Consider the following 26,998-nt stretch of genomic DNA (forward strand, 5'->3'; position numbering starts at 1 on the left):
GGCTGCCCTCGCTTCGAGGCAGCGCGAAGCGAAATGCTGGCCATTATCGGAGCAGACACCAGCCCGGATAATGTGGTGCGAAGAATGTGCAGCGACATCGCCAAGTGGAATGCGGTCGTCGGAGCGGAGACGCAGATCACTTCGGCTCTCCAGCGGAAATGGAGAGACGATCAGAGGAGGAACGACTAGGAGCACGGGATTGAAACTCGTCTGAAAAACATGTATCATTTTCTCAATCAAAACGGTGGCGCCGCGTGGTGGTAGCTGCCCTGTTTATTACACTGTGAAATTATCCATGGCTAATCCAAGGAACCAAAAGGTGACAACAGAAATGTCCGCCCAAAAGGGGTGCTGCAAAAAAACTTTTTATTTTAAAAAAAAATCCTAACAAATCAGCAACGAATTATAAGTTTGATAGTCGAACTACACTTAAAAGTTGGTTTTGTTATTTGTTTTTGAAAAACCGCATATTTTTTAACAAAAGTGCCAACAATATTCGTAACTACCTTTTGCCTCTTGGTGGCGCTTTGTGTTAGTATGTGTGTGGTCGATAATTGCGGACTTGCACGCAGAACACAGAACAGTGAGAACTAGCGAAAATGCCTCACTTTCTTCTGATACAAGTCGCCATATTGAAATTGCTTGAAGATTCATACCCGTGCTAGGAGCCTAGTCGAAAACCAACGAGTGTGGCTGTGAAGGAGAGCACGTTATGATGGTCGGTTCTACCAAATCGGTACACGTCTCGATGGTCACAGGAGTCGAGAACCCACGAGTGTGGCTATGAAGGAGAGCACATTATGACGGTTGGCTCTACCAAATCGGTACACGTCTCGATGGTCCAAGGAGAGCGCTGCATATGACTAGCCGATCAAAAGCAACGCGATTCTTGGGCGCGGTTAAACCCTCGCATGGACTCATATGTATGTAGAACAGGAAATGGTTCTAGCACCCGGCATGGATCCTGTAAGTAGACTAGTGCAGAAAATGCAACGCCTCCCCCCCGAAGTTATACCGAAAGGTGGTCCCGGGAGGAAAAGGGCACGGCGTTCAAGGACTGGTTTAGTGGGTCGGGAAACTCATTGTTTCCCAACCCCACACTACCTGAGAAATTAATTCTCAGGTGTCTAGTAGCAGATTCCGACCTTGTAAAAAAAAAAAAAAAACACACACACACACACACACACATTTACATTTACATTCTGCATAAATTATGTTAAAATACACTGTATACGCTCCGGGAGATTTTGTTCTGCTCCGAATATTTCCTAAATCTGCCTACTTCAAAGATGACATTCAGGACACTGCGGTCAACGAGACAAAAACTACTGACGTCGGTGCGGTTCTCGGATGATGCCGCGGACAGCGTCGAATCGGCCGAAGAGTACGAACCTGCCGTGGAGGGGCTTAACGCCAGCAGTCTCGTGCAGAAGATTGAGTGCAATTCGACGTGGTGGCCAAACCCGAAAGCCGGCAACAGGAACGTGGTCATGGTCCGGGAGAACCGACTGCGGAAGAAACACTAACTGGAGAATCTGGTGCGGATAGATTAGACGGTTGAAGGGGTAACGGGAGCGGGCCCAGAAGGTGCTGTTGAAGACCGGAAAACAGACCCAAGCGTTGACCCGGGAGCAGGACCAACTGAAGGAGGTGATTGCGAACAACGGCGGGTTCATGACCATGCTGAGGGCGGTAAAAGGACCCCAACCCGTCGTCTGGCGCCTCCCCACGCCATAATCATCAAGGACGACTACCCTTAGGCCGCTGGCCTTCAACGTAAAGGAGGGAACCCTCTCGGCGAGCCCAAATCGGTGGACTCCGGGGCTTGCCGATTAGTCAAGGAGGGAACCCAAGTAGCATTTGGCAACATGATAAATTTGACTAAGTCCAGTTTTTGTTTTGTTTTGCTGTAGAAACATATTAATAACATTTTAGCAACAATACGTTGCAATGTTGCAAACGTTTCGAATTGAAAACAACTTTGCAACAATCCATTTCGTTTTGTAATCGAAACATATTGAAAACTTATTGGTTCCATTGTTGCAACATGTGACTTAGCCCGATTTATGTGCTAAGAATAATATTGAAATCAAAAATCCTTAGATACAGTTCAGCCCAACCATTTGCCCATTCATCAATTCATCCGTGGCTCAGTGGTAGAGGCAAGGTGTGAAGATCTGAAGGTACCAGTCCAGAATCCCGACAGGGGCACTTTAGTTTTTTTGTTCAAATAGATTTTGTTTTGTTTCTCGAAAATTAAACGACAACATAATGGCAACATCATGACAACACAACAAACTACTTTACCGACATATTTAGACAAACAAATTGTTTCTGGAACTTCGTCGTAACAAAGTTGAAACAAACGACTAAATGTTGCCAACACAAAATTTTCGTGCGCTTTTTAGGGCACCACGAGTGTTCTAACTATGTTGTGATAGCACATTTTGGGAGTTACGAAATAGTTGCATTTAAGGAGCCGCAACAAAAAATGTTACTTGGGAAGACGCCTGCCCGTCGGAGCCAGCAACGCCCGCTGGTCGTCCATCAACCCGGAACCGGCACGAAGCCGTAGAATCGAGCAGCCTACGAAGGTCGGCGAACGAAGCTGCATCCGGCAACCGAAGGACCGGACGAACGCAGCTAGGAACAAGCCAGCAAACAACCCCCCCCCCCCCCTCTACGGGGCCGTCGCCGCAGAGTCGAGGCTGGAAGCCACTCTGCCGGCCCGAACGTCGCCGGCGCGCGATCATCAGCTGAGTTTGCGCGGTAAGAATAGCCCCTGAACGACTTACACTGACATACCCACACACCACTTCCAACTTCCCAAAGATCCCGCAATAAAGTGCTGTGAAAAAGTTTAAATTCGTGGTTTTCCTGATTGTCCGTCACCTCCCCTGAATCACCTAGTAGCAATGCCGACTCGGTCTGAGTCTCTTGCTCTGTGCTGGCCAAGCCAACAGTTTCAAGTTATACCGATGATTAATACACCCATATAGACCCTCGTTGATCAGGTAGATCATCAGGTCATAACTCCTGGGAGTTCCTGAAGGACCCATACTAATCCAACATGGTGAAAGGTATCCATCGTGGTTCACTGAAGCTACCTGAAGCTATACCGATTTTTAATTCACCCTTATAGACCTCCGTTGATCAGGTAGCTATCTAGGCCATGACATCCGGGAGTTCTTGGATACCCAGATTTGAGGATGGCCCCATATCAGTGTTTTGAGGATGACCCGTTATATAAATATTTCGTTAAATTGTAAATTCAATTAAAAAAGAAAACCCCGTTTTACGCGAAACCCCGCAATAACGCTCCCTCGATTCGCGCTCAAACCCCGAAATAACGCCCCCCAAATTCCGCTATTCTTCGGTATGCGCCCCCCCCCCTCCCCCAAAAAGAGCGCACACTTGAAAGATTGGTCTAAGTTTGTTTTTTTATGCTAAACACTGCAAATATGAAACTTACCGGATCTTCCGGATTACCGAAACTGTTGCCCCCGAATAAGCCTCTGGTGGATTGAAAAACCTTCTCCTCAAATCAAATGCAACCGGAAGCAACCCGCCGGTAAAATCGATTGCCACAGTGCCCAGAACCCTCGCCAGAGCTAGTTTTACAGATCGGAATAAAAAAAAAGGTGCAGGTGGTTATGTTACACATGACCAGTATGACAAAGAACTTTGCAAGATGATTGTTGAAATTTTCGATTAGAATGTCCGGTCCAAATTTCCCCCTTATAATTACCGTCCTATCGAACTAAGGGGACGGGAATTGCAAGTGGAGCTGAAATAGAAATCGAAGTGAAATCAATTGACTTTCCTTCACCACTCAAAAGTTACCAAGATGCTGGAATGTTTTTGCAAGGCTGTTGCAAGCAATTGGCGGCAGTAAAGGAAATTTGAACAGCAGACAATAAAACTGCCCTTTACAGGGCTCTAATTGATTACGAGATAGTTATTCTAAATTTCCAGCAACAGATCTTCGCAGTGGCACAAAAAAATGTGCATCGCAGTAATCTATTTATTACTTCCTGGCTAATAAGCAATATATTTTAACTGCTTAAATTCAGATAATGGCCAAATGCAACTTTTTATATCCAGTATCAAAAATCATAAAGTTTGATACCCATATTGCCCCAACTCTTACGGTTCGGCAAATGTCCCCCCATCGGAACATCCGCGGGACCTCCGGCCACTCCGGATTGTGGCCACTACTGCCAAAATATCAAATTTCATGTCCAGTATCAAAAACCATAAAGTTTGATACCCATATTGGTCAACTCTTACGGTTCGGCAAATGTCCCCCCATCGGAACATCCGCGGGGCCTCCGGCCACTCCGGATTGTGGCCACTACTGCCGAAATGTCAAATTTCTTGTCCAGTATCAAAAACCATAAAGTTTGATACCCATATTGCCCCAACTCTTACGGTTCGGCAAATGTCCCCCCATCGGAACATCCGCGGGGCCTCCGGCCACTCCGGATTGTGGCCACTACTGCCGAAATGTCAAATTTCATTTCCAGTATCAAAAACCATAAAGTTTGATACAATTAGTGGCCAAACTCTAACGGTCCGGCAAATGTCCCCCCATCGGAACATCCGCGGGGCCTCCGGCCACTCCGGATTGTGGCCACTACTGCCGAAATGTCAAATTTCATTTCCAGTATCAAAAACCATAAAGTTTGGTACAATTAGTGGCCAAACTCTAACGGTCCGGCAAATGTCCCCCCATCGGAACATCCGCGGGGCCTCCGGCCACTCCGGATTGTGGCCACTACTGCCGAAATGTCAAATTTCATGTCCAGTATCAAAAACCATAAAGTTTGATACCCATATTGCCCCAACTCTTACGGTTCGGCTAATGTCCCCCCATCGAAACATCCGCGGGGCCTCCGGCCACTGGATTGTGGCCACTACTGCCGAAATGTCAAATTTCATATCCAGTATCAAAAACCATAAAGTTTGATACCCATATTGGCCCAACTCTTACGGTCCGGAAAATGTCCCCCCATGGGAAAATCCCTGGGGCCTCCGGCCACTCCAGTCCAGGTGGTGGCCAGTTCCAATGATCGACTCCCGCGAATGGCATGTCTTAACTGGTCCTTGCCTCCAAGCCATCTGCTCCTGGACCTCCAGGCCGTCTGCTACCGGGCCACCAGGCCATCTGCTTCTGATGTGTTCTCGTCGACGTCCAGCAATAGAATGAATTTTCGGGACCGACTGAGCCTCGTTTTGTTGCCTCGTCGTCGATCCGAAAATTATGAGGTGGAGTGGGGGTGATTTAAGATACATCAATCTCACGTCTCTCGATTGACTGATTGGGAAACGTTCGTTCATCCAACCAGCGTGCACCAAAAAGAGGGGAAATTTGCCGAGAGAGGAATTCGTCACGTAACGTTTTCACTTCGCGAAAATTTTGGATTGACACCACGTATAGAAACCTTAGGACAAAGCGAGTTTTTTCCACTTTTTTTTCACCAGAGGATGCGCAGGATTGATTCTGTCATCCTCCGACGAAGCTTGCACTCAAACTGGCTCCGACGCCCGACCAACTCGTCGGATTTTCTTCTTTTTCCACTTTTTTTTCACCAGAGGATGCGCAGGATTGATCCTGTCGTCCTCCGACGAAGCTCGCACTCAAACTGGCTCCGACGCCCGACCAACTCGTCGGATTTTCTTCTTTTTTCCACTTTTTTTTTCACCAGAGGATGCGCAGGATTGATCCTGTCATCCTCCGACGAAGCTCGCACTCAAACTCAGGGATCTAGGCCTGCTGATTGACCGGAAACTAAACTTCTCGGACCACGTCGCCGCTACTACAGCCAAAGCATTTACGATGTTGGGGTTTCTTCGACGCAACACGCCCTCAAAACTCTCTTCGTCAGCATAGTCAAAAACAAGTGAGTAAGATCAGCGTGCTTTAAGGTGTATTCACATTATACATGTGCATCCGTATCCGCAGTACGGATCCGTATACGGATGCAAAACAGTGTGAATGGCTGCATATGAAATGCATTGGAGAAATCGGAGAAATCGCGTCCGTACTGTCAAATTTTGTGCGGATGCGGCTGCGGCTGCGGATGCGTTATAATGTGAATACACCTTTACTCTGTACGCCCTGCGCCGTCTACCCTGGTGGAACGGTGTATGCACCCAGAACTGGGCATCGGCATACGAGAGGATAAAGAGCGCGATTCGGTAGTAAAATGGTACTGTGTGCGGACGGAGAGGATAAATCCCGAAATTACCGAGAGTACTTTACTCATAGGTTCATCTTCAAAAAAAGTTCATCCATCACGCTCTATGATTACAACCAACCCATCGACCGTTGTTGTCGCATCTTCAACGCCGTTTCGAAGGCGTTTGAACCTGGAATGGCTAGAGAACGTTTCAAACACGAGCAGGGATAAATAACAAGGGAATACCAAATTTTGGTATTACTTGGGTAAATAACAGAGACCAAAATGTGCCCTTGGTTGCCCAATAGATGGTAAAATACCATGAAATCAAGTCTAGTATGTGGAAGGGCACAACAATACCAAACCATGTTGTGAAATTTTCAGTTTTCAATGAAATCATTCGCTTTGAGACATATATATCTTGATAAATAAATTACCTTTGAACGAGCTACTCAAATGTATAACATCATTTGCGTTAATTGTTACTCCAGTGAGACTGCGAACCGACTGTACCTTTCTTTTAGATCGTTTCCTGCTGATGCTGGGATTGACCGTAATACTTTTAATTTCAACATTTTTTGTATGCAGATTTCCCTGAACTTTCATATCGATGTGCACAGCGTTGGGTCTATTCAGATAGAAGAGGTCCTTTGATCTTGTATATATGTTGCTTAACATACTTTTTAAACTGTTCCATTTATACAATGCTGATAGTGATGTATGATCTTTCGATATCCCTTCCATGGACATTTTTGTCACCGCATTTGACTCGGCTATAAAAACCGTGTTCGTTGACAACGAAGATCTAGAATGACTTTTACAAGCACGAACAACCTTAGTCATTTGATATTTCATTAAATCAATCCAACCCTTTCTTATATTCACAATCGTTTTAATGTTCAAAAGGCTTGTTTTAAGTGCATTGAAATTTTCTTGGTCTCCTGAAAAAGAAATTTAATTGGATACAAACAACAACACAAAACGTGGCAGTTTTTTCATACCTTCACTTGGACTCATTCGTTGATGTTTACTCAGCTTTAGTTGAAATACCTCCAACACATTTTCGTACTCATCGCCGATAAGGAAAATGTACAAATTTCCGTTTTGGGACTCTTTGTACAGATAGAATTGCTTTGTAGTAGGGCCAAGAAAAATGTGATTGGCTATTGGAGGACCATGTTCGGAAACCACTGCGTATGCTGATGCCACCTTCAGGAGCGGTTGACCACGGTAAAAGAACAGTTCATTTTTGAATGACAAAGCAATGATGCTGTCCTTGTTATCAATAAGCTCGATATGTTTTGGATTTAGACCAATTTTACTGACTCTTAGGAAGAGATTTTCACCGTTCCATTTATAAAGGAAACATTTATCTGAAATAAAAAATGGAACACGTAAAAATTAAATTACAATAATTATTTTAATTTTTTGGATATCTTACCAATAGCCAGGCAACGTAGGATATACAAATCATCGTTGACGACATAGTGCGGCATGCGTGGAAAGAGAAAATACATTTCTTGAGTTTTCACAATTTTTCGTTGGTCATTCAACACATATATGTGATTAGTCGATCGTTCTGGATGATTGGTAAAGTCTAAAACCAAAATCACCAACTGTTTGCTGCCGTGTACTATCAATTCCGTGTGACGTGGCACATCTTTCACATCCTCTACTGAGAAATGATAATTGAGCCACCTGTAAACCCTGTAGAATAATCAAAAAAAGTTATTTTATAAAGTGGGAACATAGAATAAAACTTACGCAATTTTTCCTGAATCCGAATCCATATAACCAGTGATCAAATACAAATTGGACGAATGTTGCAGTAAAAGAGTTCTTGTGGTTCTTCCTGGGCGGCGAATCTTTTGTATGGATTTAATTGTACTATTGTCGATCTCTATTTTTTCATTAGGAATTTGATAAATTTGAAATCTATCCTCCAAATACAAAGCAGCGATAAGAAAGGTCTTATTTTCCGTTGTTTTTATCTCATCAATCTGTAATCAATACATATATTTATTATTACTTACTTTTTCATTGGTCGAACGAATGACAAATCTTATTTAGTGGAGGAAGACGACCATACAGGGCACGAGGAACAATCGCTCGTATCATCGTTATTCTCACAATTTCTAATATTTCCAATATGAGGAATTGGAGGACGCAAGGACATCTATAAAGCCACCTGGACATCACCTGACCAACGTACAACAACGCAAATCGACCACATCCTAATCGATGGCTGTTTCTTCTCGGACGTCACAAATGTGCGCACCCCGAGCAGGGGTAAATAACACGGGAATACCATGTTTTGGTGTTACTTGGCATAATAACAAATTCCAAAATGTGCCCTTGGTTGCCCAGTAATATTTATTGTTTACTCGTAAAGCTTATGTAGACTGCTTACAATTTTCTTACATACTAGATATTACTGCGGGCGTCAATAATTAGAGTTCACGCGCGGTGATACGACCGCAAGATAATGGTCGCATGACAGCCGCATGACAACCGCAGAACAAATTTTTGGCTGTTGTCAAAGGTTGCCTTGAGTTTTCAACTGACTTTTTGGAAATTATTCAAAACAAACCAAGTTGACAGCCAAATCAACGCAGAATTTCAGTTCAACTTGCTGATTTTTACACTGCGGTAGTTAGGCAGCAATATTACTCCTGTCACTCACAGCAAAGGAGAAACGTGATTTTATCTCACAATAAGCAATATTATTTCTATTGTACAGATTTTTTCGTAGTTCCGGTTAAGACATGTCAAAATGTATGTAATGTGAATTTTCATTGGGCGCCATCCATAAAGTATGTCACGCAAAAATCGGCCAAAATTAACCCCCCCTCCCCTCTATGTCACACTTTGTCACACAAAGTTGAACCACCCCTCAAAAAGTACGTCACATTTTGCCAGACCCCCCCCCCCCGCCTTGTTTTTGATGGGATTTTTTTATAGTTTTTATATGTTTAAACCCTCATAATTTTGGTATTTTTGCCAATTTTAATATGAAAAAAAATAAATTGTCTAATTATTCATTTTTTAGAATAAACATTACGACACAAAAAAACAGTTTTGTATCTTTTAAAAATTATAAGACCTGATATAACATTCAAGTATTAAAAAATCTTGAAAACTGTTTTTCACAGCTTTGTATCTAATAAGTTCAAACCATTTATAGCAGTTTTCTTATGAACACCCTGCTTTCAAAGCATTTATTTTTATCAAGCAAGAATTTGCAAAATATTGAAATTCCAGCTGAAAAAAAATGTGACTATATAATAAATTATAATGTGATACCGTTATCAGGGGTGACATTGGGTCTGGGGGTGAGTTTTGGGTCATACAAAAATGCAGAAATTTGTATGACCCAATCTCACCCCCCAGACCCTATGTCACCCCTGATGACGGTACATCTAAATAATAGTAAGCAAACAATTTTAGAAAGGCGTCATCCATAAAGTACGTACGCTCTTAGGGGGGGAGGGGGGGTTACCGTAGGTGTGACAAGATGTGACGAAGGGGGGAGGGGGGTTTGCGAGACTGTGACGTCACGCTAGGCTTTTTTTAATATTGCATAATATTAATTCGAAATGTACACAATTAAATTAAATCCTTGTTTCTAGAATTGTTTGCTTACTATTATTTACAAGTATCACATTATGAATTATTATATAGTCACTTTTTTTTATTCAGCTGGAACTTCAATATTTTGCAAATACTTGCTCGATAAAAATAAATGGCTTGAAAGCAGGATGTTCATAAGAAAACTGCTATAAATGGTTTGAACTAATTAGATACAAAGCTGTGAAAACAGTTTTCAAGATATTTTAATACTTGAATGTTATACTAGATCTAATTTTAAAAAGATACCAAACTGTTTTTTTATATCGCAATGTTTATTCTAAAAAATGAATAATTAGACAACTTTTATTTTTTCCATATTAAAATTGGCAAAAATACCAAAATTATGAGAGTTTAAAGAAATAAAAACTACAAAAAATCCCATCGAAACAAGGGGGGGGGGGGTCTGGTAAAATGTGACGTACTTTTTGAGGGGAGTTCAACCTTGTGTGACAAAGTGTGACATAGGGGGGAGGGGGGGTTAATTTTGGCCGATTTTTGCGTGACATACTTTATGGATGACGCCAAACGAGGATTTAATTTAATTGTGTACATTTCGAATTAATATTATGCAATCATAAAAAAACAACCTAGCGTGACGTCACAGTCTCGCAAACCCACCCTCCCCCCTTGGTCACATCTTGTCACACCTACGGTAACCCCCCCTCCCCCCTAAGAGCGTACGTACTTTATGGATGACGCCTTATAAAGTGGTGAATGACTAAGAGTACGGCTTGGTTCATGAATACTATTGCGTATTTCTGAAAATAATGCTGCTGACTGTATGCGTTGAGAAATAATGTCGTTGATGAGAGCATGGCAAATTTACGACGTTCTTGTAATGATTGTATTATTATGAGCATGCAGCGTGCTTCATTAGGGTGTAATATGGCTGTATGGAAAAAATAAAGTTGTCCAAATTTAGCGAGCACAGCAATTTTTCACTTCCTTTTGGGGTCCTAAACAACTCCCCAAAGTTTGGGAACGATTGGTTTAGTCCTCACTTAGCGCAAAGCGATTCAATTTTCCATGTAAATTTGTACATTTTTTTGGATTTCGATATTTATAAAATCCACGATCAGATGCTCTGGAAGGTGCTCTACAACATTCCCGAAGAGAGTATGGTGCTAACTTGCTCCTAAAAAAAAGATACAGCGTGTCCAAAACTCGTCTAAAACGTGTTTTTTGCTCGAAAATCACGTTTTAGACGAGTTTTAAGAACGCTGTATCTTCTTTGAGGGACAAGCTAGCTATGAATCCGGTTTTAGTACAGCTTGAAACGTGGATTTTATATATTTATATCAAAATCAAAAAAAAAAATGTTTTTCCCATACAAATTTATATGGAAAATTGAATCGCTTTGCGCAAAGTGAGGACTAAACCAATCGTTCCCAAACTTTGGGGAGTTGTTTAGGACCCCAAAAGGAACTGAAAAATTGCTGTGCTGGAAAATCGATTTTGATATTACACCCTAGTGCTTCATACAATGGGAGAGGAAATGCAGTCCAGTTAAGGGGTTACATACATGTAGAAAATCACAAAATTTCATAGTACAGAAAATTTATTAAATCCACTTAGAAGATGATTTTCAATCATTCCTGAAAGTTTCATGATGATATTTCATGATTTGACTAAGTTAGAGACGATTTAAGCTAAGAATTTTGCCATGCGCAAAGTCAACTGTCTAACTTTCTGAGCGTTTTTCTCTGAACACCAAGTTGATTTACGGGTGCCACGATATCTCTTGAATTCTACGTGTACGTACGGTTTGTTTTGCTTTTTGCTCTGTGCGTAATTCCTTCGCGATTTTCCTAGTGATACACCATATTATTCGTCGCAAATTCACGTTCGGTTCATACATCGGGTGTTTTTCTACACGGATCAACTGGAGTTCACTTGATTTGTCGCGAGTTTAAGTGTAAAAGTTAATTGAAAGTTATTGAAAACTATTGGCGTTTATCAAGTGTTTTGGATACTTGTTGTTTGTCTATCTCCCTACAACGCTTTCGTCGACAAAAATCAGCGCCATCTTTTGGCTGATAGCGGAGTCGCGACTAGCAGCTACACGTTGGTTGCATACTTGTTGGCGTTTTACAGAACGAGCAGTGCTGCCATAACAATGGATTCAACCGCAGCTAGCTGTTAAAAATGCAATCAGCCCATCAAAGCTGCTGCCTTTTTCCAGTGCAACGGCCTTTGTGGGGAATCTTTCCACATCCACTGCACTTCCTCCACCCAGCAACACATGAGGTCAGTGCAGGATGTGCCGAACCTGTTTTGGCGCTGCGACGGATGTGTGAAGGCCATGGAAACCCCCGAGTACCGCACTGCGTTCCGGGCCCTCTGCGAAGCTTTCCGCACTGTCTCGGAAACCCAGACGAAGGCTATCGAAGAGGTCAAAGCTGAACTGGCCGAAACCAACGAAAAGATTGACCAGTTGATGTCCAAGCTTCCTGACCCGAAGGTTGAACCGACTTGGCCATCTAACAAAAGACGGCGTAGCTCTTCCTCGTCCGTGAAGCCAGAGGTTCCCAAGGCTTCGGTTGGTCGCAAGGTGATGAAGTCCGCGGTGCCAATCTTACCCACCACCGATGGTCACGACGACATGGTGTGGATCTGGTTGTCGAGCTTTCCGCCCACCGTGACGGAAGATGACATTCGCGTAATGGTCCGTGAGTGTCTCTCGTTTGATGACGATGAGATAATCGACGTGAAGATGCTGGTGAAGAAGGACGCGGACATCAGCAAATTACGTGCCGTTTCCTTCAAAGTTGGAGTCGATCTGAAGCACGAAGAGACGGCATTGGACGGTGACAACTGGCCTGCCGGCGTTTCGTTCCGCGAGTTCATCTTTTATGACCGTAAGACGTCCGGTGACGATCAAAGTTTGGGGTTCGTCAAAAACCGTCGAGTGGAGTAAACTACCTTCAGTCAGCGTGGGAGTTTGGGGGCTCTCAGTCCAGGATCCCTCAAGAAGCACCGGGCGGAGTAAGCGGCGTTCGGTCAGCGTGGAATTGTGGGAATTCTCCAAATGTATCGCCAGTACGCGCCAGCTTCGCTGACCCGGGACGCACGTCTACATGCTACATGGAAGATCCCCGCCTATCCGTCACGGTCGTGCCACCGCATTCCCGCAATTACGCCTTTTGTTCGAGCCATCCAAGTCGTCCCGGCCCCGTGTTCGGTCCAAGGCGTGGGGTCTTCCAAATCGATCCGTAGGCAAGTACCCGTATGCCGAAAATGATCTCGTCTCGCTCCCTGATGCCCGCTTAACTTCCAGCAACGTTTCAACAAACGAGTCGCTTCGTCAGGATTCCGCGTATCGCAGTCAGGATGCAGCTTCTCAACAATCGACTGACAATGCTGACCCGGGACGCCCGCCCATCCGCATCATGGAAGACCCCGACCCTCCCGACACAGTCGTGCCACCGCACTGCTGCGACTCATCACGTTCCGGCCATCAAAGTCGTCCCGGCCCTGTGTTCGGCTCTAGGGAAGGGGTCTTCCAAACACCAAACGCAGGCAAGTACCAAGCTGCTTTTCAAGTCGGTTACGCGCTGGACCCTGATCCCCGCTTGCTTTCCAGCGACGTTCAGACGACGCCCGTACACAGCGACGATCCGACGACACCCGTACACCACGACAATCGACGTTCCAGTGCTGGTCAACCCGTTATTTTCGAACCTATCCGTTTCTACTATCAGAATGTACGGGGTCTGAATACGAAGGTCGACGATTTCTTCCTGTCATGCTGCGACTGTGATCATGACGTAATTCTCCTAACCGAAACCTGGCTTGATGGTCGAGTCACCTCGGCCCAACTGTTTGGTAACAATTTCTCTGTCTACCATACATACCGGAATCCTGCAAACAGTAAGCGAAAAGTCGGGGGCGGTGTCCTTATCGCCGTGCGAAATTCTCTCGATTCTGTTGAATGCGTCCAAGCTGTAGCCGAGAATCTTGAACAGATGTTCGTCACAATTCGCACTCCGAGTAAGAGAATTTTCGTCGGCTGCTGGTATCTTCCCCCAGAGAAGCGTTTTGAGACCGAGCTGATGGAGAAGCATCTTAGCTGCATCGAAAACATACGTCGTATCGCCGGACCGCATGACGTCATTGTTGTTGCAGGTGACTACAACCAAGGAAGCCTAGTCTGGAAGCACCTTTCTGGTAACCGATCCTACGTCGATCCGCAGCTCACGCGTTCTAGAACCGAGAAAGAACGACTCACGCACGGAGTAATGTTAGATGGAATGGCTAACTGCAACATGCATCAATGCAATCTGGTGAAAAACGATCGTAACCGCATCCTAGATCTGATATTTGTCAGTGACGACGACTGCACCGTAGTTGCTGCTGCTGACGAGCCACTCGTGCCTCTGGACGCCCCCCATCCAGCGCTGGTGTTTGACATTGACGCATCTAGGACCGTGTTTGTACAGGTAGACAACAACGACCGGGTATTGAACTACAAACGAACTAACTTCGACGAACTGCAAAGGACTCTGGCGGATGTTGACTGGACCCCAGTTACCTCTGCCATGGACGTAGACACAGCTGTTCGGGAATTTTCAAACCTATTGAATTTTCATCTTGCCCAACACACTCCTCAATTCAGAACTCCGCCTAAACCCGAATGGTCGAACGCTCGTCTTAAACGCCTGAAAAAAGAACGTGCCGCTGCACTGAAAACGTTCACCCTGCGCCGCTGCCGTATGACGAAACTGGCCTTCAACGCCGCTAGTTCCCGTTACCGCCGATACAATCGTTACAGGTACAACGTCTACATCCGTAAGACCCAATCGCAACTGCGGCGAAATCCCAAAAAATTCTTGAATTTTTGTAAAATCGAAGTACAAGGAACGTGGCCTTCCTGCAACGATGGTGTTGGGCGATTCGACTGCAACTACAAACGACGAGAAATGCGAACTATTTGCCAGACACTTTTCGTCCGTATTCCGGGAGCCCGAAATCATTTCTTCTACTCATCATCTTGACGCTGTTCCCCGTGATCTGGTCGATATCAACACGTTTGTCATTTCACGTGACATTATCGAGAAGGCGACGAAGAAGTTGAAGTCATCATTTTCACCAGGACCCGACGGAATCCCTTCTGCTGTTCTCAAGCGCTGTGCAAATCAACTGATTGAACCACTTTTGGTTATATTTAACCTTTTCTTGCGTCAAGCCACATTTCCAACAGCATGGAAGAAATCTTTCATGTTTCCAATTTTCAAGAAAGGTTCAAAGCGTTCCATTGAAAACTATCGAGGGATCACGTCTTTGTGTTCCGGTTCTAAGCTTCTAGAAATTATCGTCAGCGATGTGATCCTGTTTAACTGTCGAAGTTACGTTGCACCGGAACAACATGGGTTTATGCCGAAGAGATCGGTGAACACTTACCTGCTCGAGTTTACATCGTTCTGCATTGATAACATTGCCGAGGGACGCCAAGTCGATGCAATCTACACGGACCTGAAAGCTGCTTTTGGTCGGATTGACCACGATATTGCACTACAAAAGTTCTCCAAACTGGGTTTCTCGCCAATGCTATGCCGTTGGCTTGAATCTTATCTCAAGGGTAGAATCATCCAGGTGAAGATCGGCGCATCCGTTTCACTGGAATTTACCAACGGCTCCGGCGTGGCTCAGGGGAGCAACCTCGGCCCAATAGTTTTTTCCGGGTTCTTCAACGACGCCAATTTCCTGTTTAGCGGAAACTGTAAGCTATCCTACGCTGACGACTTCAAGCTGTTCATCCCTATCGACACGTTGGCCGACTGTTACGTGCTACAATCAAGGCTGGACAAATTCTCCGAGCTCCGCAAAATGCTACGTCATATCCTTCAACCGGAAACAAAGTCGAGAATTGTTCGCATTCGATTACCATCTCGGTTCTCACGTGCTGGAACGCCTAGAAGTTGTCAAAGATTTGGGTGTACTTCTTGACCTGAAATTGGATTTTCACCTGCAACTATCTTCCGTAATTGACAAAGCCAACCGGAAACTTGGTTTTATGTTCAAGGCTGCTCAAGAATTTGACGATCCGTTATGTCTTAGGACATTGTACTGTGCTCTTGTGAGATCGCACCTTGAGACGTCAGCAGTTGTCTGGGCACCCTATCACCAGAATTGGATCGATCGCATTGAACGTGTACAAAGGAAATTCGTCTGGTTTGCTCTGAGACGCCTCCCGTGGAATAATCCTGCTCAGTTACCAAGCTACGAAACTCGGTGCAACCTGCTTGGAATAGAGACGCTCCAAAACCGGCGAACAATCTCAAGGGCTGTATTCGCTGCGAAAGTTATTACCTCTGAAATCGACTCCCCTAATCTTCTTTTCCAGTTAAATGCCAGAGTGCAGCCAAGGAATCTACGCCCAACCCCTGGATTCCTCTCACGCCCGTTGGTCCGTACGGTTTATGCGGAAAACTCCCCTATTCGTACGCTGGCCACAGCTTTCAACGAGTTCTACCATCTGTTCGACTTTCACGAACCTGTGAGCCGATTTTTGGAAAGACTTCGAACTGAACTCCGAGATCGTTCTCGTTCATCTCGTCCTGCTGAAAACCTGCAACAACGTGCATCAAGAATAAGAAGATCTAGCCGTTAAATCATGTTTTGTTTAAATTTATGTTTTGATAACTTGACTATATTTATGTTTGTAAAGTTCTTATTAGTTTTAAGCAACCAAACTTCATTGAGACCACCGGGTCAGATGATTTCAAATAAACAAACAAACATCTCGAGATGAGACGGACCAAATTGGCTGAAATTTTGGGTGAAGACTCCCAAGACATATCCCGGGTGCATGACGAAGCCCGATTTTGAAATTTTGAATTTACAAAAAATACAAAAATCAAAAACAGGAGATATTTTATATGAAAAACAGAAAAAAAAATTTTTCCTTTTTTTAAATAAACTTATTGAAAATCGGCCTTCGTCATGCACACGGTACCGGTTTAACTAGTCTTCACCAAAATTTTGAGCCAATTTGGTCGAAGCAATGTTGAGATATCGTGGCACCCGTTTTTTGAAACTGCTAACTTCAAATATATATCTATATCTCGGTAATGATACAACCAAATGTCTTCAAATTTGGTTTGTTAATAGATGAAAATGTATATTTTAATGCCCTGAAAACAGATTTTCAAAAAAGTTTACATGTAACCCCTTAAGTTTACGTAGTGCGTGCAGTAAGAATTGTTTTTGGACAGATTCAATACGTGCTTGGTGTACGGCATAGTATAGATTCCAGACGATACTAGAGTAATTTAATAGTATACGGGTCCTGGAAGTTGAATGCAAAGCACTTTATAAAGCCTAATGTACATTTTGCCTTGTTTATTATTAAGGCTACCAACTCTTGCTAAGCCAAAATCCGTTTACTTTACCGATATGACACCATGGTATAACAAAAAAAAAAACTGTCAAGGAATTATTTAGATAAGTTTAGAATTTGGGAATTAAAAATATTTTTGTTATACGTTTAAAAGTTTACGAAATGCCAAGTTTGCTTTTACGAATAATATCATTGTTAGTGTTTTCACGAAAACATTTCTGGAGGTCCTATAAATACAAGCACAACACAAGGTTTTCACAAGCCAAAATTTGATCTTTTATTTAATAAATATGTTTTGTAAGGATTTTGAAAAGAACAATCATTGACAATCAAGTTTGAACTGAGGGAAACCCGGAAAGTTATGCAAGTTATCCCTTTAAAATCAAACTGACAGTTAAATAAAAATATCTTATTAGAGAAAGCTTTGGCCCAAGCAAAAAAGCAATGAAATTTTTATAAAGTTGTTAAAATTCCGTACAAATCCGTATTATGCAAAACATTCCGTATCAAAATTCCGGTCTGTTAAAAATCCGCGGAGAAGGTTGAAAATCCGTACGGTAAGGAAAAAATCCGTACAGTTGGTAGCCTTATTTATTATTGTGTTATAGTGTTCTACAAAAGTTAGTCTAGTCTAGCAAAGGTTAATTTCGTTTTGGAATAGGTACATGACTGTCAATGGCATTTCCTATTTCCATATACAATTTCATGTCGTCTGCATATACAAGTACCTACGTTAATTTTTTAGGAATGAAGGAAATGTCGTTTACATACAAGATGAAAAGAAGAGGTCCTAAATGGGATCCTTGTGGAACCCCAGAGTTGACGTGAATTGATTCCGATAGTACATTTTGGAAGCGAACAATTTGTTCGCGCTTAGTCAAATATGACTTAAGCCATTCCAAAAGATTCGGTTGAATTCCAATTTTCTGCAGTTTGAAGATTAATAATGGTAAGTCGTTTCTGTCAAATGCATAGCATAGCATAGCATTGGTGTCTACCCGTAGCTGCTACTTCGTTATTGACCAGGACCACCAAAAATTGCTCCGTGGACCACAGATGAAAAGTAGGAACCAATCATCACCCCTTCGCAATTTTCAAAGGTCCCTATCATGCTGATCAATACCGACGCCGGCCACGACCAGTGGTAAGACACGGGGAAGTGGATGGGAATGTTAGTCCGATACTTGAGTGATGGGACCGCCAAATCGACTGCGTCTCCGACAAAGTATCACATGAGTTTTGAGGGGTTAGTAAGATGGGTATGAGGTCAGGATTCACTGTGGTAGGTGATGCGACCATAAGCAATTTGTTTATCTGTTGAAATTTTAAAAATCTTAGGCAGCCGACTGCGGAAAGATACACAATCATTGATTTAGAAATAGTTTTAATACGAACGCGGCGCCAAATTATCATTCAATCCCCCGTCGGCGTGCCTTCCGAGCAACGACGCTGTGAGAAGGGCTCCTCCTTTTACTATTTAAGAAATATATTAAATTGTATTTTCTGTGGTTTCCAAATGATTTATATCAAAACTTTATAGTGAGGTTTGCAATGATTTCATCGTGTTGCGAGACCGACAGAATTGCGAAAAATAGTAACTGAAAGTTTTCGTTTCGAGCAGTTATTAATAAAGTGACACTATCACGAATGGTGCATTTTTAAGCCGAAGTCGTTATAGGTAGTTATATCTTTTACGTTATATTTATAATTATCGGAAAAAATAAGAGTAAGAGGAGAACGAATCCGTAAAAACGACGCATGAACTCGAGTTAGACATTCTCGTTTAACGACCGGTATACTATTTTTTACGCGACTTGAAAGAAGGAAAGAAGAAAAAGAAAAGGGAAAGTGGGGAAAAATATGTAAAATATAAGATACATACATACAAAACGGCTAACATCCATCTTCCTGCCACAAACACAAACACAACATAAAACAGAACGCTCTCACCCGGGTCACGGCCTAGCTGTCTCTCGATCGCTGCCGCTCCACCCCACCGAGCGACGGGGTGGCACAGAATCGCCGTCCAGCACCTCCCACCCTCTCGCTGATCAGCCGCATCCTTCTCGTGCTGCTAGCAACGCAGTTGCAGTTGCTAACTGCAGTCCACTTCGGCCACCCCAATCACTGCACACCAATACAACCAGAACGGCGCGCGCCGTAAGAGGCACTCACTATCCCTCTCTTCTCAACCCTTACCTCAATTTGAAATATCATTGACAAACTTCTCCAGCATCAATCCTTTCCTGCTCAGATGGTAGCGGGGAAAGCAAGCAGTGGATCTGCTCTCTACTCTTCAGAAGCCCGCTGCTTAAACAAGACTTTCGTTCTAGGTCTCGATCGTGGTGATGAGCGCTGTTGCAAATTGTCCTCTTCCTTGTCCCTCCCCGTTCCACACTCACATACCCTGCCCGCTAATCTCTGTTTAATCTGAATAAGGCCCCCAGATAATGGCGCGTGGGTGGTTTACCTGCTTCAAGGATTTTAGGGGCGTTTTTAACCTTTTTCAGCATAATCTCGGTTGCCCCGCGATCGGTAAGTCGTTTCTGTCAAATGCCTTACTAAAGTCTGTGTAAATTGCTTCTACGAAATTGCGATTATGCATTGCATTCAGTGTAAAATTTACAAATTCTAAAAGGTTGGTGCTAGTAGAGCGGCCTTTAAAAAAGCCGTTCTGTTGCAGTTTTTTACTTGCTGAAAGATTTTTTCATTTCTAATAGATTCGAAAAGTTTTGGAATGCAAGACAAAAGGGCAATTCCGCGATAATTACGTATGTCTGATTTTGGGCCTGACTTGAAACATAGAATAGAAATGTAACTGAGAGGAAAAACAAGATGGCGACGTGTATCAAAAGTGCTGCATGGATTTTGCCACTTCTCACTATTCTGGCTTCACAGTGTACACCGAACCGGTATAACTGTCAAATCCAGCTGGTCTAATCCAATGTCAACAAACTGTAACAGTAGGACACTGCTAGTTCGTAAATATAATATCAAAACGAACTATAATTGATTTATTTGTAGTATTCAGGACCAATACGAAAGACGGTGAAGGAGCAGGCTCTAAATCAGTGGTCACTGTGGTGACGGAACAAAACAAAACAATTTATTTTTTTCAAAATCCACCTCTCGATTTCTCGCGCACATCCTACTCTTTTCGCGTTCGTCAAATGACTGTCGTTCTCGAGCAAGCAGCTGTCAAAATTCAACCATACACGCTGAAACGCGACAGCTCATTAAAAAGTTTAATGTAATTCTTATGAAACGCAACTCGATCATTCTTCTAGGCATTCTACCCAAATTTGAGTAAAGAAGGTTTGACCAAACAAAAAGTCGAACTTTATTTAATTATTTTGCATTTACCTTTTCCTTATTATTTTCGGTTTCTTTTATTTCACATTAGCACTACTCATTCCCTACAGTCACCAAAGTGCGGGTCGCGGGCTGCACATAAGCGCCATGTTCTGTATGTTTTTTTTTTAATGCCAATATCTCAACCCTGAAGAAAATCCCCGAATATCATGATATGAATTATAAACTTTTGGTGAAAGTCCTGAAAGTGCCGTGAGAACCAATGCTCTAGACTAGATGATGTTGTTTATTGAATTATGATAACTAACCGAAGTGTAGTAATTCGTCACAGGTTTCACGTGAGTTTTTTTTTTTACAAAACTCGAAGTTTAAAACTGGCCCACCAGATATTTTTTTAACACTGAAGGTTTTGTTACATTGGGACCTATTGCCTGAGAATTTGAAAAAAATACAGCTGTCAAAAATCTTGTGCGTTTATTTAAATGTTGCTTAAAATTTTTTGTGTTGTCCTTTGTAAAATCCTAAAATCTTCTATTGAAGTTAAATCCTCTAAAACATTTTTTTTTAATTTTTAAACATTTCATAGCACAAAATTAGTGTGACATGTCTGGCTAACATTTTGTAACTTCGTCTTTGTCTATGCCATTAGGTAGCTAAGAGTAAATATGGGTATCCGGAGCCATCGCTCCGTGTCGTACTCAAACACTTAGGATTCTTAGGACTTAAAAGGAAGATACTAGTAATAGTGGCCTACAGCTATGAAGTCAATTTCAATTTTGTTTAAACTTACCGACGAAACGTTACAACAAAATCCATCAAAATTGTCAATTTATCAGCCGAAGTCACCTCAAAAGTTGTGTGATTTAAACAATACATGAACAAAAACTTTAGAAATTGAAATTCATAATGTATCATGATTAGGCTGGTACAAATTATATTTAATGTTTTTGTCTACTTACTTACTTACTTTCTACGAATATTCACCAACGCGAACTTTTAATCCAACGAACGATCTTTTTAAATTTACAGTATTTTTGCCTTCCTCACCTCACTGAGGCAAGGCTATAAAATCACTCGAAAAATGAACTTTTTAAATACACCTCCTAGATATACCTTCACGTATACCTATCGACTCAGAATCAAATTCTCTACAAATGTCTGTGGGGATGTGTGTAGACATGATTTTTTTTCCACACGATTATCTCAGAACTGGCTGAATCGATTTTGGCCGGATCCGCCTTATTCTGTTCGTTTTGGGGTCCCCTAAGACCCTATTAAATTTTATTCTGTTTAGTGAAGTACTTTTAAAGTTATGACACGAAAAAGTTTTTTTGTAGCTACAAAAAAGGGTGATTTTTGCATAACCTCAAAGGCCGGATCTTTTTGCTTACGCGCGAGAGTCGCGCAGCATGCGTATCGCCCGGTTGCCACATTGTTTCAAATGAGAGTCTGCATCTCTTCTTGAAAAAGTCTGTATAGAATATGAAACAAATCGTCGTCATGTCTCGATTACATGTAAATAAAAAACTAATAAGAAACTTAACACTTAGACTTATTAACTAATTTTATAACTTAATAAAAGTAAAAATGTAAACGAATAATAATTACTCTCCGCACCATTTTCGGGGGAACGGTGTTTGTGGTGCTTGCGCTCATGGCTTTCTACCTATGATATCGAGAAATTAAAAGTGAGAGTGTGTGCGTGCAACATGGAGTTAAACTTTTCAAAGTGCTATGATAATCTTCACAGCAACTTCACAGAAAGTTTAACTCCAGCCTTGGATTACTCTATAAGTGTTTCGAATTTTTGGTGTTGAAAAGTCTGTATAATAAGTTTGTTTTGTATTTCTGGCACTGCTGCTGCGTAAACGTCAAACGTGCTCTCTCTCTCTCTCTCTCTCTCTCTCTCTCTCTCTCTCTCTCTCTCTCTCTGTTTATCTTTTTGATGTGAGAGTGATCTGCCGTCGCCGGGTTGTGATTGTATGATATTTTTTGGTGAATTTATTCCATCCCCGGACGGAATCGCCGATTCTGAATCGGCTATCATGAAGAAACGGAGCGCATCCTGCATCGACCAGCAAGGCACGATCGTCGACCCGCTGGATTTGGTGCCGGTGTTTGTGCTGGAGCACCAGAAGATTGTGGGCGGCGTGAAAAGTATCGAGTCGACGGTCAGAGGCGTGATCCAGACGGAACAGGACACCCGGATGTGCTGGGAACTGAACGAGGAGGGTAAAGTGATTCTGGAGACGGGCAGTTGAAGCAACGATTTACCGGGTAGTTCTGGCTGAAGAGCTGCACAGGCTTAGCTGATGAAGAGTTCGCCGAATGCCAAGGTTGGCTTCAGCAAGGCCATGTCCAACGGGTGGATTCAGATTGACAGTAGCGGGGGAGCGCCGTTGATTAAGCGGAAAGTGGATTCGATTGAGAACGTGGTTCAGGGACATGTCAAGGGGAGGGTATAGTAGGAGAAGTTCCGCAAGACTGTGTCGGGGGTGGTCATGAAGAGCTATGTGCTGTTGATGGGAGTGGAATTTTCGCCAAGTTTGAAGAAGCTCGATATCATGATCTCCGGCTCCGTAGCTTCTTTCTCATAAGCTGAAAGTTCAGGGGTCAAATTCCGGTTGTTCCCATTGAAACGGCATTGGGATTGGACATAGAATATGAACAAAAAACAAATTAAAACAGATGGTGTTGGCCATCAGGAGATTTTTTATTTACGAGCACTTAGATGTTGATTACCTACTTTTTCAGTTGGTTCTCATATATTTCTATGAAAATGGTTTCCGAATCCATCATGTTACGCGTCTTTCGAAAGTTAAGCTAAAGACCTTTTGAATTATATTCATTTTGAAGATCTGACAAATCTATTAGAAGAAATGTGTAGGGTGAATGATACTATATGAATGTGAGGAAGGCATCAACCACCTAAGGGTGGATTAAGTAACGTTTTTCTTTATGTGTAGCTTAACACCATGCTGGCAAACTGTCAAACGCGAAAAAGTGTGAGTTTGTTTATTTGTTTGCCATAGTCTAATACCTCCTTCAGTTGTGTTGGGTTGAGCCGAGGATTAAACTCCCAATCTACCGCTTATGTGGCCGAAGGTTTACCACAGGGCTACATGGTACTGTATATTAGCAGCCAAAACTGAACAATATAAATGAAAAATCATGCTCAAATAATTCAACATTTTTTCTTGCCTGCTCCTTTCATATTCCCATTAGCTGAAACAACTGCATATAAAACTTAGTTCAGGAGCATACAAAAATCCTTAAACAACCTTCAAACAAATCATTCTTCTCAGCTGTTTGATCAGGTTCGTCTTGGGTTCGTCCTTTTTATTACAAAACAATTGCATAAATAATCACAAGGTTTTGTGGATAAATGTACAGTGTGTGCATCTATTTGAACATTCTTTTTTTGTCAATTAAAGGATTATCAATTTGATTTATTCTAAAAGCGTCCAAACACGATTTTTTTTTATACATTCCAAAATTCCAAACTAGCGGGGTTCCGCTGTACCATAATTATACCTGATTTCTCGATTAAATTTTCAAAAGGCCCTATCTGCATAGGAAACCCATGAGGGATAGGTTGTTTTGAAAATTTAATCTAGATTTCAAAATGGCGGAGCGGTTTTTTGTCCAAGATGACGGCAAAATGGTTACAACGGATAATTTAAAACAAATATTTTTCAGAATTAAAACTTTTTTTTGAAAAATTAATTATATTTTGCGTAAAATAAGCCTAAAATTGAAAAATTTTGTGTCGCTGAGTCTAGAATCGAGGATAAAATTTGATTTTCAACTGCAATTCTTTGGAAATGCGATGCAAAAATTGTGGTAAAACAAATCATATATGTTGATCAAAAATAAATTATCAAAACGAAGTTTGAAAGCGCTGTGAAAGTTTAGAACCATAGAAAAATATAGCAGCAGACTTTCCATACTGCCCCTTCATCTGCGTGTTTCACTCTCGTTTTATTGATGCTAAGAATAAAACAAATTTTAATTAAATTCTTCCGAATAAAAATCAATAATGGTGTTGTTGCCACCTTTACCAACACTTTCTTGAAATTATGCCAGAGTAGTGGCATAATAAAGTATACCATCGCCGATACGCGGCGCTACTTGTTCTCGAGAAAAAAGTGATACAACTTGTTTTTGACAGTTGGACTTCTATTCTATGCTTGAAAATAGGCACCAAAAAAGACTTCTTCCATGTTTGTGGGAATTTTCCAGTATTTATTGACATGTTGAAAAGATGATGCAGTGGAAATGTCAATTCTTCTGCAAGGTTCTTTAGGAATGCAGGTGCTATTCCGTCGGGTCTTGGTCCTTTTGATGAGTCAAAGTCCTTCAATACCTGGCGTAGGTACATCCGTTTCTGACAGAGAATTGACTGAGACGTCTGAGACGTGAAAAGTAGTCGCGGTCTTCTTCGGAAAATGAGGTGTATACTTTTTTGAAAAAAAATGATAAAAGATTGCAAATTTCTTAGGAGTTACTGCCTACATTATCGTCTAGTTGCATTTGTGATGGAAAGTTACTACTTCTGGATTTGGTCTGGCATTCATGGCTAGGAGGACGCCGCCTCCTGACTTTTTCTGACTGAGATTTAAATTTCTATTGCCTAGGAATACAAAATAATTGTTTCCAAAAATTTCTTCAGGGTGGACGATTTCGTCTCAGTTAGTTTCAGTTATTTGTTTATTTGTTTATTTGAATCATCCGACAACTTGTGGTCTTAATGACAAAACTTAACTTAACTAAAGACAAATGCTAACAACATGAAACACAAAAACAGATTAAAGCTGTCGAGAGTACCAGAGTCGGGCTCGTTGTTGAAACTGCGGGGTGGAGATGTTGGGACCGTACAGGTGGGAAAATAAATTGAATCGGCTACACATGAAACGAAATGGTTCGTGCTGTCCATAGTTGGTGTTGCGGTGAGCAAGTTGTAGATATTGGCGTTGACGAAGTGGCCGAGCAGGTGTGTAGATTTGAATTTGAGCGCGAATCCAAGGAGTGTCAACTTCACCGGCCAGTACTTTGGCAACAAACGTTGCTTGTGAGACGTGCCGCCTCCGCTCTAGAGTCTCTAGCTGCAAGACACGACAACGTTCTTCGTACGTGTTCCAACCGGCAGGATTCCTTGCACGGCGAATGGCAAGCCGGGTGAATTTTCGCTAAACTGATTCGATTTTAGCAGTCCAAGTGCTCTGGTACGGACACCACACTACGGAGCAGAACTCGAGGATGGATCTTACCAGCGCGCAGTATAATGAACGTAAGCACGCGACATCTCGGAAGTCATCAGCGATCCTAAAGATGAATCCAAGCTGTCGATTGGCTCTGGACACGATGTCATGGAGGTGGATAGTTAAACACAATTTGCTATCAAGGGTAACGCCCAGGTCACGTACTTGGGTTACCCGAGCAAGAGTGTTTCCGGCGATGGCATAGTCGAAGACCACGGGTTTGAGTTTACGGTGGAAAGAGATTGTGCTACACTTTTCTATGCTGATCGTCAGGAAGTTACGCACGCACCATTCGTTAAAGTGGTTTAACTGTCTTTGCAGAGCTGAGCAGTTCAAAACGCTTCTAACAACGGTGAAGATTTTGACATCATCAGCGTAAAACAACCGGCACCCTTCGCTTAGCAGCATCGACAGTTCGTTGGCGAAAAGTATGAACAGTAACGGATCTAAATTACTGCCTTGAGGAACGCCAGAGAGACTTATGAACATGTCTGACTCAGAGTTCCCAATCTTGACTCGCAGAATCCGGTTGGTGAGGTAAGACTTCAACCAACGAACGAGACTGGCGGAGACTCCGAGTCTTTCCAGTCGTTTTAGCAAAACTCCGTGGTCAACCCGATCGAACGCCGCCTTCAAGTCTGTGTACACTGCGTCGACTTGAGCTCCAGCATCCATTTCTTGAAGACAATGTGACACGAATTGAGCAAGATTCGTGACAACAGAGCGTTTAGGGTAGAAGCCATGCTGATCCGTGGAAATGTAGTTTTTGCAAGAGTCAAACAGAACATTATTGACCAGAATTTCGAAAACCTTCGAACAGGCCGAGAGAGAAGTGATTCCACGGTAATTTTTGACGCTGCTTTTGTCACCTTTCTTGTGCACCGGGAACATAAAAGAGGCTTTCCACTTATCCGGGAAGGAGCTTTGCCGCAAAGATAGGTTGAACAGGCAGGTCAAGGGGGAAAGGAGTGCACCAGAACATCGTTTGATAACCGAAGAGGGAATTCCGTCGGGACCGGGCGATTAGGAGAGTTTGAGCTTGTTAATAGCAGCAGATACTTGGCAATTCGCAACTTCCGTGAGGGAACACTCGATAGCATTGATGGGAGTGTTCCTTGTGGCTTCGATAATTTCCGCCTCCGAAGCGAACCTGGAATTGAACGCGTCCTTGAAGTGGGCAGCAAACAGGGCACAATTCTCCTCTGAAGTCGCAGCAGCAACATCGTCCAGGTATAATGTGGGTGGCAGACCGTCCGCTTTTCTTTTTGAGTTCA

The 26,998-nt window shown here is 42.6% G+C and overlaps 2 protein-coding genes across 3 annotated transcripts in view; one reads left to right on the forward strand and one right to left on the reverse strand.

Annotated features, from left to right (window-relative positions):
* LOC120431711 (uncharacterized) overlaps positions 1-8,212 on the reverse strand; it is a 35,612-nt gene extending 27,400 nt beyond the window's left edge. The window contains exons 1-4 of one of the 2 annotated variants that reach the window (XM_052707979.1): positions 7,947-8,212; positions 7,624-7,889; positions 7,184-7,555; positions 6,620-7,123 (exon numbers count right to left, since the gene is read on the reverse strand). In XM_052707979.1, coding sequence (XP_052563939.1) covers positions 6,620-7,123; positions 7,184-7,555; positions 7,624-7,889; positions 7,947-7,972 — 1,168 coding nt within the window. In that variant the 5' untranslated portion in view covers positions 7,973-8,212. The remainder of the gene's footprint in view (positions 1-6,619; positions 7,124-7,183; positions 7,556-7,623; positions 7,890-7,946) is intronic. The other variant, XM_052707980.1, reaches the window with a different exon arrangement.
* The window catches only part of LOC120431539 (uncharacterized), a 264,144-nt gene that overhangs the window by 60,639 nt on the left and 176,507 nt on the right, over positions 1-26,998 (forward strand). The gene's annotated exons all lie outside the window — the stretch shown is intronic.

Source organism: Culex pipiens, chromosome 2 (assembly GCF_016801865.2).
Source record: "Culex pipiens pallens isolate TS chromosome 2, TS_CPP_V2, whole genome shotgun sequence".
In the NCBI taxonomy this organism is placed as follows: Eukaryota; Metazoa; Arthropoda; class Insecta; order Diptera; family Culicidae; genus Culex; species Culex pipiens.